Source organism: Anabrus simplex, chromosome 2 (genome assembly GCF_040414725.1).
Source record: "Anabrus simplex isolate iqAnaSimp1 chromosome 2, ASM4041472v1, whole genome shotgun sequence".
NCBI classification, from domain to species: domain Eukaryota; kingdom Metazoa; phylum Arthropoda; class Insecta; order Orthoptera; family Tettigoniidae; genus Anabrus; species Anabrus simplex.
Genome location: NC_090266.1, coordinates 59,491,644 through 59,506,116, shown reverse-complemented (window position 1 = coordinate 59,506,116; position 14,473 = coordinate 59,491,644). Strand labels below are relative to the sequence as shown.

At 39.9% G+C, this 14,473-nt stretch overlaps 1 protein-coding gene across 1 annotated transcript in view; it reads right to left on the bottom strand.

Annotated features, from left to right (window-relative positions):
- The window catches only part of LOC136863869 (zinc finger protein-like 1 homolog), a 180,248-nt gene extending 174,095 nt beyond the window's left edge, over window positions 1-6,153 (bottom strand). The window contains exon 1 of the mRNA XM_067140228.2: window positions 5,871-6,153. Coding sequence (XP_066996329.2) covers window positions 5,871-5,972 — 102 coding nt within the window. The 5' untranslated portion in view covers window positions 5,973-6,153. The remainder of the gene's footprint in view (window positions 1-5,870) is intronic.
- Between the last annotated feature and the right edge of the window lie 8,320 nt (window positions 6,154-14,473).

Below are 14,473 nucleotides of genomic sequence, written 5' to 3'. Positions count from 1 at the left end.
ACAGTTGGTTTGTTCATCTTCCTACTGCTGCTTTCACTGCTAACAAATACTAAGCTGCACTGAACGAAATGCACAGCAACAGTAACATATAGTAGCACAGTGATGTACACTCATGAAGACTGGCAACCCAAATGGGTCCTGAAAAACTTGCCAGGCTTGAAGAAACCCAGGTTAAGTAGCTATATGGCTTGTACGCTCAATACGCAACCGTTCTTGCTTCGGTGACACGCAAAGCTAAGCTGCTCTGCTTGCTGCACAGTTGCTTGCGACAACTAAGCATGAAGTAAAATTTGTACACCTTTGGTGCGATTCCGATGAGGTACTATCACCCCATCAGCACAGTAACACTGAGAGCACTTTTCCTCCTGGTGAAACTTACAATCTGACTTCTTTTACGAAGCGTATTTTTAAGTAAGGTCCGTTTTGTTGTAGACACTAGTGGTTCGCGCGCATATCGCAACGAGCATGTGCGTCGTATACCGGCATGCCCCGGGAACAACTGTGCTCAGTTTCAGCTCTGTAGCTAACCCGTTTAGTTCTAATCTGTGCTTTCAAAATGTTTAAGACTATCAACTCGCCCACCGCGTGTGAGGTTCGGTCAGTGATACGGTTTTTGTCAGCAAGGAACCTGTCTGCTGCAGAAATTCATCAACAGATTTGCGAAGTGTACGGTGATACTGTTATGAGTGAAAGCAAAGTGTGTAAGTGGGTACGACAATTCAAAGATGGCAGTGACAACGTCCATGATGAGGACCTCTCTGGTCACCCTTCCTTGATTACAGACAATTTGGTGGCTTCAGTTGAAGCGAAGATTCGTGAGAACAGGCGCTTCACAATAACAGGTCTCTCAAACAAATTTTTTGACGTGTCAAGAACAGTGCTTTACAACATTGTTTCTGAACACCTAAAGTTTAGGAAACTGTGCTCCCGTTGGGTCCCGAAACCACAAAAACCAAAGATTTGAGTGTGCGATGAAGTTCTTGACTCATTATGACAAAGAAGTTGGCGGATTCTTGAGTCAGATCGTAACTGGAGACGAAACATGGGTTTTGCATATCACGCCCGAATCGAAGCAACAGAGCATGGAATGGAGACATACACACTCGCCTGTAAAGGTGAAGGCCAAACAGACTCTGTTTTAAAATTTAACAGAAATTTATTAACTTAGACTCTGTCCCAGCGCAAAATCATGGCATCGGTGTTTTGGGATAGGCATGGTGTTTTGTTGGTCGACTTCATGCAACAAGGAACCACTATCAACGCAGAAGCATACTGCCAAACCCTGAGAAAGCTACGCAGAGCGATTCAAAACAAAAGACGCGGCATGCTGACAAAGGGAATTGTCCTTCTCCATGACAATGCAAGACCTCACACTGGAGGTCAGACCCCGCGATTTATTGGACAGTTTTGGCTGGGAAGTTTTAGACCACCCACCTTACAGTCCTGATCTTGCACCGAGCGATTACCATCTGTTCCTCCACCTCAAACATCACCTCAGTGGCAACCATTACAATGACGACGACGTGAAAACGGCAGTGAACTTTTGGTTATCGGAGCAGGCGGCAAGTTTCTATGAAGAGGGTACTTTAAAATTGGTTACGAGGTATGATAAGTGTTTGAACAAACTTCGCAACTATGTCGAAAAATAGAGTGAAGTATGTACTTTCTGAAAATAAATTTACTTTTTGAAATAACCTTTCGTTGTATACTTATTTTCAAACGGACCTTACTAAAAAACATGCCTCGTACAAGCTACTTTCATCACACCTACACAGATAGATCTTAAGGCGACGATGGGACTGGGAAGGGCTAGGAGTGGAAAGGAAGTGGCCGTGGCCTTAATTAAGGTACATCCTGAGCATTTGCTTGGTGTGAAAATGGGAAACTACGGAAAATCATCTTCAGGTCTGCTTCAGTATCTTTTCATATTTTGGGTATGTACATTCATATATATGCACATAGAAAGCCTCTAAGCTTGTCTTTTTGTGTAAGATTTACTAATTTTTTGTGCTTAGTTCATTACCATTGTAATAATGAAGCAATATTTCCATATGAAATCAGTACGCTAGTGACAGGAGTTCTCAAAATATAATACAATAATTTGAGATTCAGCAAATAATTTGCCAGGTAAAACTTAGTGCAATTCTGACCGAGACTATAACTTAATGGAAAAAACAATGGTCTGGGGGCATACCAGGTTAGGACCGCGAAGAATATTTCCTACGGAGACAGCAGTACACTCTATGGTCGATAGTGGCCTAAAGCAGAATTAATGAATTGTGCCAGATAGTAACAAAGTCACTGCTTTTATCCTGCACAGGTGGGTAACAATGTATTTGTGTTGATTTCTGGGAATGACTTCATTTGGAAAATGGCACGTGTTACACCTCATTAGGTTATAAAAGTACATCTGAAGGCGGGCTGGTGGGTCCTTGGCTATTGTAATGAACACATCTCTTCTTTAAAAGCAATTCCAGGTAAGATTTGCATAACTTAAACTTCCATATAATGCTATTAATGTTGGGCAGTAGATAGTATTCTATGTATCTGAAATTAAATCTGATTTAAACAAAACAAAATACTGGTTCAAACAAACCATTTATTTCAACCCAGAGCATGGCACACTACCATCTACAAGAAATATTTGGCAAGACATTTACAAAAAACTTCTTTTTTTTTTTTTTTACAATTTGCTTTACGTCACACTGACAAAGAGGTCTTGTGGTGAAGACTGGATAGGAAAGGGCTAGGAGCAGGAAGGAAGTGACCAAGGCCGTAATTAAGGTACAGCCCCTGGATTTTCCTGATGTGAAAATGGGAAACAACAGAAAACCGTCTTCAAGGCTGCTGGCAGTGGGGTTCGAACCCACTATCCCCAAATGCAAGCTGAGAGCTACGTGACCCATACCATGCAGCCACTCACTTGGAAGATGTTCACCTTCTACGACCAAGTAACAGGATCACATCCAGTTACAGTCAGATGGCACTAATGAACTTTCAAATGACAAAGATGATTAGTTTAAGAAGCCTAACATCAAGGTCATCAGTCCCAAATGACAGACATTTGTCAGTAAATATAGTAGTACATCATTGACAACCTTCTCAAACTGATAGTAAGTGAAGGGACATCAAGAAATACAATATAGAAAAGTGATTCTCAAGTCCATAACAGCAATGAGTGATGAAACTCCCATTTTAATTTTTATACTTTTTTCATTATTAAGTTCAAAAATATCGAATTCATTCCAGGTAAAATAATTGTTATCCAATTATTCTACAATTTTATGTAAATAATATGTGTATAGAAACAGAAACATGCTTCATAATAACTTTCAGAATCCTATGGTGCTTCGTTATCTCCATTTCATTCCATAACAGACCATTACATGTAATATCATTTTGGTCCGTATTGATGATATTTGATTGGAATAATAACAGTAAGTTATTTATTAAATAGACCACCTAATCAATACAAAGTCTAGTCTTGGATGATTTACATAGATTTGTTAACTAATAGTGGTACATGTTTCGCCTTGTATGAAGGCATCATCAGCCATTGTCTTCACCTTAGATTGAAAATAAGTGTCTAATTAACATGTAATAATGAAATGAATTTTTAAAATCTTGAAGAGATTTGAAGTAAAATACCATTAAAAATAACAATGATGGTTTAAAAATATTATTATTCCAATAACGGACCATGTCGAGGATTACATTTACTCTCAAAATTTAACGGTGAAGCTTTCTCTCAAACGACTTCCAGTATGAAGTCCATCTTTACAGTCATACCTGCTTCTGCAAACTGCACATGCCAAAACATCATGCCAGACTTTTGTGCATTTATTCTTAGATCAGCAAAAAGCCAAATCATTGTCTTGGGTCCAGATTAGAAACACAATCCATATCATCGATATCAGCTCACAATCTAAGTGAGCTGAGTTGTTCAGCCATTACAGCCCTTACTTTGAGTAAAAAGTCTCTGGTTCGAAGTCAACTGTACAAAGTGTTTTTGAAAGTGCTCATGCCAGCCTTGTACCTGAAGTTTTTTTTTTTGCTTTACATCACACCGACACAGATAGGTCTTATGGCGATGATGGGATAGAAAATGGGAAGGAAGCGGCCGTGGCCTTAATTAAGGTACAGGCCCAGCATTTGCCTGGTGTGAAAAATGGTAAACCACTGAAAACCATCTTCACAGCTGCCGACAGTGGGGTTTGAACCCACTATTTCTCGGATGCAGCTCAGAGCCACACGCCCCTAAGCGCACGACCAACTCGCCCAGTATCTGAAGATTTATCGGCACAGAAAGGAACTCCTGCGGGACAAAATTCAATCACTTTAGTGCCTGAAAACCATAGGAGTACTTGGAGGGAAAAAATATTAAAATTAATAATATTGCTATTACTGACCACCTCAACATCTTATAATCCATAACGCTCATCAATGCCTCCTCTTCCGTGACCGACCAAAATTTTGTATTCTAGAGTGGTCAAGTGCAACACAACAGACGATGCATGACAAATCTTCAATTCCAGGTGACCTGTCATCTGACGGTAGGCCTACAAACCTAGTGCTGGAACTCCAGAATACAACACAAGTTTGCGACGAAATATATATAAATCTTAGCTTAAAATCCTTTTAGAAGAGAGATGTGTTCATTATGAATGCCAGGACCACACCAACCCGCCCAAAAAAGGTGCATTTATTTTATAATCTAACAAAACATTTCACGCGCCACTCACAGGCAGCCAACCAGCTATTAGCACTGCCATTTGCCGACATGACGACGTTCCAAGAATTCCTAGCTCACAACTTCCGTTACCAACCCGCGAAGAGTAAAAACACAAGAAAAGGCTCTGTTAGTGGAGGTAACACATCTGTGCAAATCCAGGCCAATCTCTTGCCATGAGAACAGTGGCTCCTGACCCTTCAAGGGGGTCTTTTTCTATTGCCGCAGCGCATACTGCCCCAAAGGTAAGGAAAAGGTAATTGAGTACCTGTAACATATCTTTGCAAATCCAGGCCAATTACTTCGTAACAGTTTGTAGCTCGTAATGACGTTCATATCGGCAATCCCATGAACTACTCAGAGAACAGAAATAAAGAATCACCCTTCGCTGAGTCACCGTGTACAACAGGACTGAGTGGAGTGCCTTAACTACGCTTGTGTCGGCCTATTTAGAAAATTGTAAACATATACAATTCCCCCATTGCACGTCACAATGTTCTCTTCCTCTTAGTGACTTACCTTACTTCCTCACACAATCACCAAATGCTGACTTAGGCCCAACACATCAAGGGTGTGTACAGTATATCAATTACTGGTCTGCGCATGTCCCAAATAGTGACAAAACCCTTCGGTCTAAAATGTCATGGGTGCACAGCTGCATTCTCACCAAGGCAATGTTCAGTGTCAGACCACCAGCCTAGAGCACAGGAGTTTTAATTGTTTAGCAGTTGGTAGCTATGTTGAATTCTGCGACTCAAGCGGCTAATGGCAGTGGCTCTTCACTAGATATGTACGGAAAACATTCTGCTACATATATACTAGTTGACAGGTACCTCCCCCTTTACCTTCCAACTGCAATATAAATGAGAAAGTATATCGGGCTGCACATGAAAATGACCATCCACGACAAGAGATTATAGTGTAAATAAGTAAATAAGTAATTATGCAAATCACAACTGAAAAATGTCAAAAAGTACTGAAAAAAATAAAGGCAAATTGATGACACGCACCACTGCAGATTCAGAAACTATGAAGAAGTTGTGTTAGGTTATGTTAGGGACATTAGGTTAAGGGGCCATAATGTAAAGTTTTCCTGTTAAAAAAACGAAATAATGAATAGATAGAAGATAAAATTGATTACCTTTGGATGGTTTGTCACCATGCAATGCTCGCAAACATTAACGCGGTGTTCAAAACAGAATTGGTTCGTAACCTTACGTTTGGGACACTTACAGAGTCCCATGTTTCATACCTTTTCTTTGGCAATATCTACACAACAGAAGTAAAGGTATATCACCTGCAAAAAGTTATGAGACGAATAAACACATAACTATTTAACATTAAAATGCGCCACGTCCAAACTACAAATTTAACACGAAATCAAGAAATGACATTCACAATCCTGGCATTCTCGATTTACAACTGACAATATTTAGCCACGAAGTCCTAACACTCGAGAATGTACACAATCAAATTTCAGTACTACGATGATTCAGAGTATCTAATTTTCATTCCCTAGAACAATATTGTGATATCACGATTACATTATTGAAGATATTGAAACATATCCCTAAAGTAGCAAAAACATCAAACTTATGATCGAAGGGTTAAGATTATCTGGACATGATGTTCAAGGAGTAATTCGTCGACCTACATCTGAGGGAGGTATACTGGTTATTGTTCATGCTGGAACGAAAGATGGCTTTTGTAACTGGTATGTTCTTACTTTAATTTACTGAAGTTTCTTATGATTGTGCGCTGATCTCTTTTCACGTGGATATGAGGGTATTTAGAGGAGTAAGGATGTAAAGGAGATGGCACATAAGACTCTGTTAAGACCCCAACAAGAGTATGGTTCCAGTGCATGCGACCTTCACAAGCATTAATTGATTCGATAACTGAAAAAATCAAAGGAAAACAGCACAATTTCTTCTAGGTGATTTCTAACGAAAGAGTAGCGTTACAAAAATGTTGCAGAGTTTGGGCTAGGAATTCTTGAGAGAAAGGAGGCTGGCTGTGTGACTAAGTGGTATGTTCCGAGTGGAGAAAAGGTTTGGAATGACATTTGTAGACGGATATATAAGCGTGGTGTTTTAAAAGTAGGAAAGATCACAGTATGATGATAAAGTTGGAATTTAAGGGTACAAATTTGGGAAAATATTTGTTTTTTAAGAAGAGGAGTTAGACATTGGAATAATTTACAAAGGGAGATGTTCAATAAATTTCCAAATTCTCCACAATTATTGATGAAAAGACTAGGTAAATAATATCTGCAACCTGAGCAACCTGTAATAAGTGCAGATCAGTGCTGATTGTTTGATTGATTGATTGATTGATTGATTGATTGATTGATTGATTGATTGATTGATTGATTGATTGATTGATTGATTGATTGATTGATTGATTGATTGATTGATTGATTGATTGATTGATTGATTGATTGATTGATTGATTGATTGATTGATTGATTGATTGATTGATTGATTGATTGATTGATTGATTGATTGATTGATTGATTGATTGATTGATTGATTGATTGATTGATTCGATATAGGAAGTGGCATCATAACTTACCGCTTCACTGGGTTCTATATGTGGTTCTTGATTTTGACTTCTCCACTGTTATTCCCTAGTTCCGGAATTTCTGAAACTACATTTTTGTCTTATAATTATTTGACTATTACTACACTAAATATAATTTATTTTGTCCTAGACGTTAACAGTGCTATATCTACGACGTACTCCATATCACTCAAGTTTCAGTGCTATCGAAATAGTATAGTCTGTGGCAAAGCAGCATTATAACAAAACAGTGACTTCAAGGACTGGCCATGGACTGGACACAGGGCTAGAGCTGTGTGAAAACAAACCCTTGATCAGTTAGGCCAACTGGAAATGTTATGTATTGGATATAGGCAAGTGGAGATTATTATATACTTGCCAAGTTGTGATACTTCAATACATCCTACAGGTGACAGCAGCGATGTGGAGAAATGAAGTGAAACACACTGAGAAGAAGAATGTGTAGTTCTAAAATAACGAGGGGAGAGTTGTTCCTGAAGTGGAAGAATTAGTCATTCATCATGAAAGCAATGAATCTGAGGAGGAAGAATAGGAAGAAGAAACAACAGGAGAAGCTGAGGACTTAGTTGTGCCACTCTAAGGGCCAATCAATGAGATTAAAGGTTTTCCAACTTTGCCTGCAAACAATAGATTTCTAAATGCAATGTCCTTTAGAATATAACGAACTTACTTTTAAAAATTATAGGGAAATGCCACTTTTTGGCTCAACATAGCTATGTTATGCTGGTACCACAGTCTACGTGTAGCGACTCTGGCTCTTAACAAGTGGTATGGTACTTTCAGGGGAGTTCCACACTTACATTGCAAATTAAATTTATTCCTTTCAGAACAATACTAAACCGGTCTCGAAAGCCAAGAATAACGGCCGAGAAGATTCGTCATACTGACCACATGACACCTCGTAATCTTTAGGCCTTCGGGCTGAGTAGCGATCGCTTGGTAGGCCAAGGCCCTTCAAGGGCTGTAGTGCCAGGGTGTGGTTTTTTAACAATACTAAATAATGGTACATGTTTCGTCCTCTTTTACACACAAAAAAGAACAAGGATATATATGTATATTTCAACTTTGAGAGACACTGAATATTCTTGGTATATGGTCCTTTCTATTACATAAAATAAACTTCATTATAAAGCCCGTATTGTCGTGAGTATACGTTGAAGGTTAGGTCAAATGTTCCACCTTTGCAATACCAAGATTCTTTATTAACTAAATATTTACATGATTTTTAATTATATCGGGACATGTTTCGTCTACCTTGTAGACATCATCAGCCATAAAAACTTTTGAGAAAAAGCTACAAGGACAAGGACAAAGTAACACATTAAAATAATTCGGATAACCGAATATGTCATTTAAAATGGTGAAGAATTCAGAACTGTTTTGAGCACAGCACTTAAGAATACCGTTGACATTAAAATTAAAATTGTCCACATGGGATGATACAGTAAAAACTTGCGTTAAAATTCTTCCTTTTTGTGTGATGTGTTAATATATAATATTCTGTTATGTCGTGAAGGCTTGATAATGAATTGCATAATGTTCATTCCAATAGGATAATAACGATGTATAAGAAATCCAGCGAGCATATGTTAAAGCCGTCTTATTGGTGTAGTATTGGCATTTCCTGTTGAGAAGTTAGGTGGGAAATTTGAACGTGATGACGTAATGTGGAATGTGCAGTAGAGGGCCCTAGAAAAAGAAAGATAGCTGTTGTTAGTGTTAAAATAGGCAAGTTTTTGTAACTTGAGATGTAAAGTAATGAAAATGAGAAGTGCGGCACATCTGATTACTTACGTTCTCGCCTGTCTGACAGCGACTAGTTCAGTGTGGAAGCCTGTGGTTGACTGAGAGTGAACTATGGAGGTCGTGTGTGAAGGGAGCCGCCATGAGGGGAAATTAGGGGAAGGTTAGGATCAGTAGGCGGGAAGCCGTCACATGGAAGCTTGTTATTGGATTTGTTAAAGTAAGAACTATTGAGCAATGCCTCAAAAATTACGTTCGCAGTTTCGGAAATTTCATTTAAATTGTGAAAGGGATTGCATTTATGATCTATATTAATATAGATGTTTTCTAAAACATTGAGTAAAGTGCTTTTATTATGAAAATAAAGAATTTTTAAGTCCTGTTCTATGGAAGTGAAGGAATGATTGGATTCTGTCATGTGAGTACTCATGGCGGAGTACCTTCTATGTTTAGCGGCGTTGATATGTTCCTTATATCTAACTGAAAAGCCTCTTCCGGTTTGCCCAATGTAGCTCGCGGAACATTGGTTACACTTTAACTTATAAACGCCTGACCTATTATATTTATTCGTAGTGTTGTTAATTTTATGTTGGTTGTAAAAAAGATTAGTATTATTGTTGACTGTTTTAAAAGCAATGTTGATCTTATGTTTCTTGAGGGTGTTGGTGATATCATAAATCTTACTATTTGTATAAGTGAAAGTGGCATATTTGTCTGTTTTTCTTTTTGTTTCTCTAAGTAAAGTTGAACTGGATTTGTTAGTAACTTTATTGATTATCCTGTCAATGAAATGCTTGCTGAAACCATTTTTACTCGCTATTAAGCGGATAAATTCAAGTTCTTTTTTACGATTAACATTTGATAAAGGGACGTGAAAAGCTCTGTGGATTAAACTATAAAATGTTGCTCTTTTTTGAGATTCCGGATGCGTTGAGTCTTGTCGAATAGTATTAATAGTTTGGGTGGGCTTCCTAAATATGGTATAAGAGAATTTGTTGGAGCTATTGTTAATAGTGACATCTAAGAAGTTTAATGAATTATTGACTTCCGCTTCGGAAGTAAACTTGATCCATGGATCAACTGCATTCAACTGTTCAAGAACGATATCACCGTTGGAGACGTTGTGATCTATTAAAGTAAATGTATCATCAACAAAGCGTGTCCAGAATACGATACCTTTAATTTTGTTAAGAATTTTGGAATTTTCCAAGTGGTCTAAATAAATTTCTGCCATTATTCCTGAAGCCGGGGAGCCCATAGGAAGACTATCCTGCTTATAAATTTTCCCATTAAAAGTGAAATAGTTGTTGGAAGTTACAAATTCTAAAATATTTAAAAATTCTTCTATTTCTTGTATGCTTAATTTTCTGTGTTTTAGAAAATTATCCTTGATGATCTTTAAAGTTTTCTTGACTGGTATATTGGAATACATGTGTTGAGAAAAGTGCTTATAATGTAACGTTAACACAATTTAACACAAATGCTCCAATTTATTTACATAAAACAAGTTTACAATTCACTGCACTGACCAAGAGATACATTGTACGCCATGATCTACACCACAACCAAAGATTACACAAACAAGATAAACAGTATTGTGTCACTTGTAATGTTCATAGATATGCCAGTAAGATATGACACGGCAGTCCATGGAATAAATGTGGTTCCGTAACATCCTCCCACCTTGCAATTGTTATTTTCAATTGCAAAATACTCCGTACCACAACTGAAACAAAAACACATAACACAATAAATAACTCTTCATAGTACACAGAGGCTCGTCCCAAGATCCGACGCAGTAGTTCTTTCACTGTTCTGATTAGTCTCTCCCACCATCCTCCCCACCAGGCTGCTGTAGGTGGGATAAATTTCCAAGTAATCTTTCTCACAGCCGAGTGGGTGACAATCTCATCCCAATCCAACGCTTTCAGGGCATTATTAAGTCCTATGAAATTGGTCCCGTTGTCTGAGTACAGCACAGAAATTCTTCCACGCCGGGCAATGAATCTTCTTAACGCCAGAATGAAAGCATCAGTTGTCAAAGACTGCACCAGCTCCAGATGTATCGCACGATACACCGCACAAGTAAATAATACAACCCACGCCTTTTCTCCAGACTTTAGGTACAGCGGTCCAGCATAATCCACTCCCGAGACCTCGAAAGCTGCTGTTGAGCCCACTCTATCCTTGGGCAAAGGAGCAAAAGCTGGTGCTGTAGGACTAGCCTTGTACCTTTTACATTTGACACATCTTGCAATAACTCTTTCTGCCACTTTCCTAACTCCAAGAATCCAGAATCTTTCCCTGAGTCTAGCTAACAGCGTCAGTAGCCCTGCATGCTGTGACCGATGATGTTCGTCCCAAACCAATCTGGTCACGATGGCATGGTTTGACGGCAACAAGATGGGTTTCGTGAATGCTTCACTTTCTTCCCCAAAGGTAAGTTTTGTTTCAACCCTCAGAACTCCCATTTCGTCCTTGAATACCCTGACTTTCTTCTCAAGTTCCTGCTCGTGATCTCGAAAGCATTCCTGCTGCACAACTCTCAACAAGGTGTTCTCGGCTTGTTGCATTTCTTCACCAGTGAGTTCACCTCTTCTTGCTTGTTTTGCCTTAGTAAGGTTGCGGAAGAATCTGATGATCCAACCAATCATTCTGACTATCTTGACATAACTTGAGAAATACAAGAGACGCGAGCAAAAGTCAGGTGAACTACACGCCACACTCGATATAACTGTCTTCCGTTTCTCAATATTGACTTCGTCTTCAGGTGCGGCAATTTCATAAAAAGGCCACTGCTCTGGATTATCCTTTAGCCACCGTGGTCCTTCCCACCATTTGCTCTCAAAGAGTGCCTTTGGACTGCATCCCCTTGATGGAAGATCTGCTGCGTTCAGAGTCCCCGGTAGGTGGCGCCAATCCTCAGTATTGGTGTACTGTCGTATTTCATGACAACGGTTACCCACGAATGTACTCCAGTTGTCCGCCCGCTTTATCCAAGTCAAGGCTACTGACGAGTCGCTCCAAAAGAATGTTCTGCACCGTTGTAGTCCCAATGCCTCTTTCACTTGGGTAGAAATTCTGGTACCAATGACTGCTGCCAACAGTTCCAAACGTGGTATAGTGACATGTTTGACAGGAGCAATCCTCGCCTTAGCCTGGACCAACTGGACCGATACCTCTGCGCCTCTCCTTGCCCTTAAGAATACACAAGCTGCATAAGCAAGTTTGCTCGCATCACAAAATACATGAAGACTGATATCTTCCGCTCCCCAGTCCACTTGTACCATTCTCCTTGGAAGGCGACATCTAGCTAACCATTGCATCTGCTCCACCCAGTTCTTGAATTTACTTGTAATGCTATCCGGAAGCTCTTCATCCCATGGAAATTTGTGTTTCCATGTTTCTTGCAGCATCAGCTTTGGTAGTAAGGTAGACGGACATGTGAAGCCAATTGGGTCGAAAACACGCTGAGCCACAGACAACAGATTCCTCTTGGTAACTCGACAAGTGGTCATTGCAATGGTTTTGACATCACAGAGAAGCTCATCTGTAGTGACATCCCATAAGAGACCCAGGACTGGAACAACTCCATCTTGCATAGCAGCTCTGTCTTCTTGATGAACGGGGCTGCTGATCCATCCGCGAAGATCAAATTGTGCTGTAGACATCAGTGCAGTAGCTTCCCTCACAAATTTCTGCAACTGTTCTTCATTGGCTACACTGGTAACACAGTTGTCCACGTAGAAAGAGTCTCTGAGTCGCTCTGCAGTACTATTCAGTTCCTCAGGCGCATGTCTCAAGTGATGTGATATAGTCGCACCCAGTAGAAATGGACTAGACGACACTCCAAAGACAACTCTGCAGTGCCTGAGGATTGCCACCTCTTTGTTACGACAGTCCTTCCAACAAAGAAATCTTAAAAAATCCTTGTCACCTTGGGCTAGCTTGATTTGTAAAAATGCCTTTCTGATATCAGCTGTCACTCCAATAGCATGTTTTCTGAATTGTATCAACAGCTTGGGTATTAATTCCACCAAATTGGGCCCTTTTTCCAGACAGCTGTTAAGTGAGTTGCCTCTTTTATCTTGGGCTGAGGCATCGAACACAGGCCTAATTTTGGTGGTCATACTAGATTCCTTTATTACTGGCTGGTGAGGGAGGTAGTGACCATCATTCTTGCTGGCAGAGGGTATCATTTCAACTATGCCCTCCCGCAGCCATTCACGAAAGATTTCATCATACTCTTCCAACTTGCCAATGGTTTCTAGTCTTTTGCTTACACTCAACAATCTCTTCTCCGCTAGATCGTAGTTGTCCCTCAGCTGCGGGTGCCCCTCTTTCCAGGGAAGGCAAACCTCGTATCTTCCTTCTTGGTCAACTTTCACTGTCTTCTCGAAGAATTCAAGTGTCTGTGCTTCTAGAACTTCTTTGGTTTTGACATCTGCCGGGTCGCTAATGCCTATGGCTTCCAGACGCCACAAATCAGCTACATTAAAACCTGCCATACTAAAGAGGTCAGTTACTGTATTGCAGTTGCTGAATATTCTACGCTGCCCCATCACCGTCCAGCCCAGCTTAGTTTCGAGAGCAACCATCGTGTCATCTAAAACTAATCTGCAGCCTGTTAGCAGTTGCCCCATTACGTCTGCCCCAAGTAATATCTTTACCTCAGGAACATTATAGCCTACATCTGATAAGATTATGTTGTGGTTTCGAAGCACTGGGTAATACCGCTGTGTCTCAAGCCGGGGTACAAAATCACAAATTTTCTGTTGGTCCAACATAGGAATGGTGCACTCAAATTTGTCATCTAAACTTCTAAGAGTAACTTCATAAATACCATGCACTTCTCGCCCTGTCTCTACTCCACCAAACAGATTATGTATTAACGTCTCTTCCCCTATCTTCTTCAGCCCAAGCTTGTGAACACTGTCCTTCGTGATGTATGATCTTTGAGATCCCGAGTCTAGTAACACTCTTGCCAACTTAACAACCTTGTCCACCGACACTTTAACTACCAAAGTTTGCAACAATGTCTGACCCTTTTGATGAGACAGTAAGTTCTCTGTTCTACCTGGTTCGTTTCCTTTCTCAACTGAACTTTTCTTGCTGCTATCGACTGGAATTATATCCTTTAAACCCTTGCACATAATAGTGTGATGCCCCTTGCAACAAATCAAGCACTTGAGCACAACTTTGCACTTTTTTGCACTATGGCCCACCTTGAGGCAATGGAAACATGCTCCTTTCTTTTTCAAAACTTCTTGTTTTTTCTCTGTAGTGAGACCTCTAGCTTTAAAACAGTCCTGAGACATGTGGTTCCCTTTATCGCACCAAATACATGCCCTATCACCCCTTTTCTCTTCACTCGAAAAAATTACTGCTGCTGTCGGTAGCTTTTCTTTGTTGTTTTGC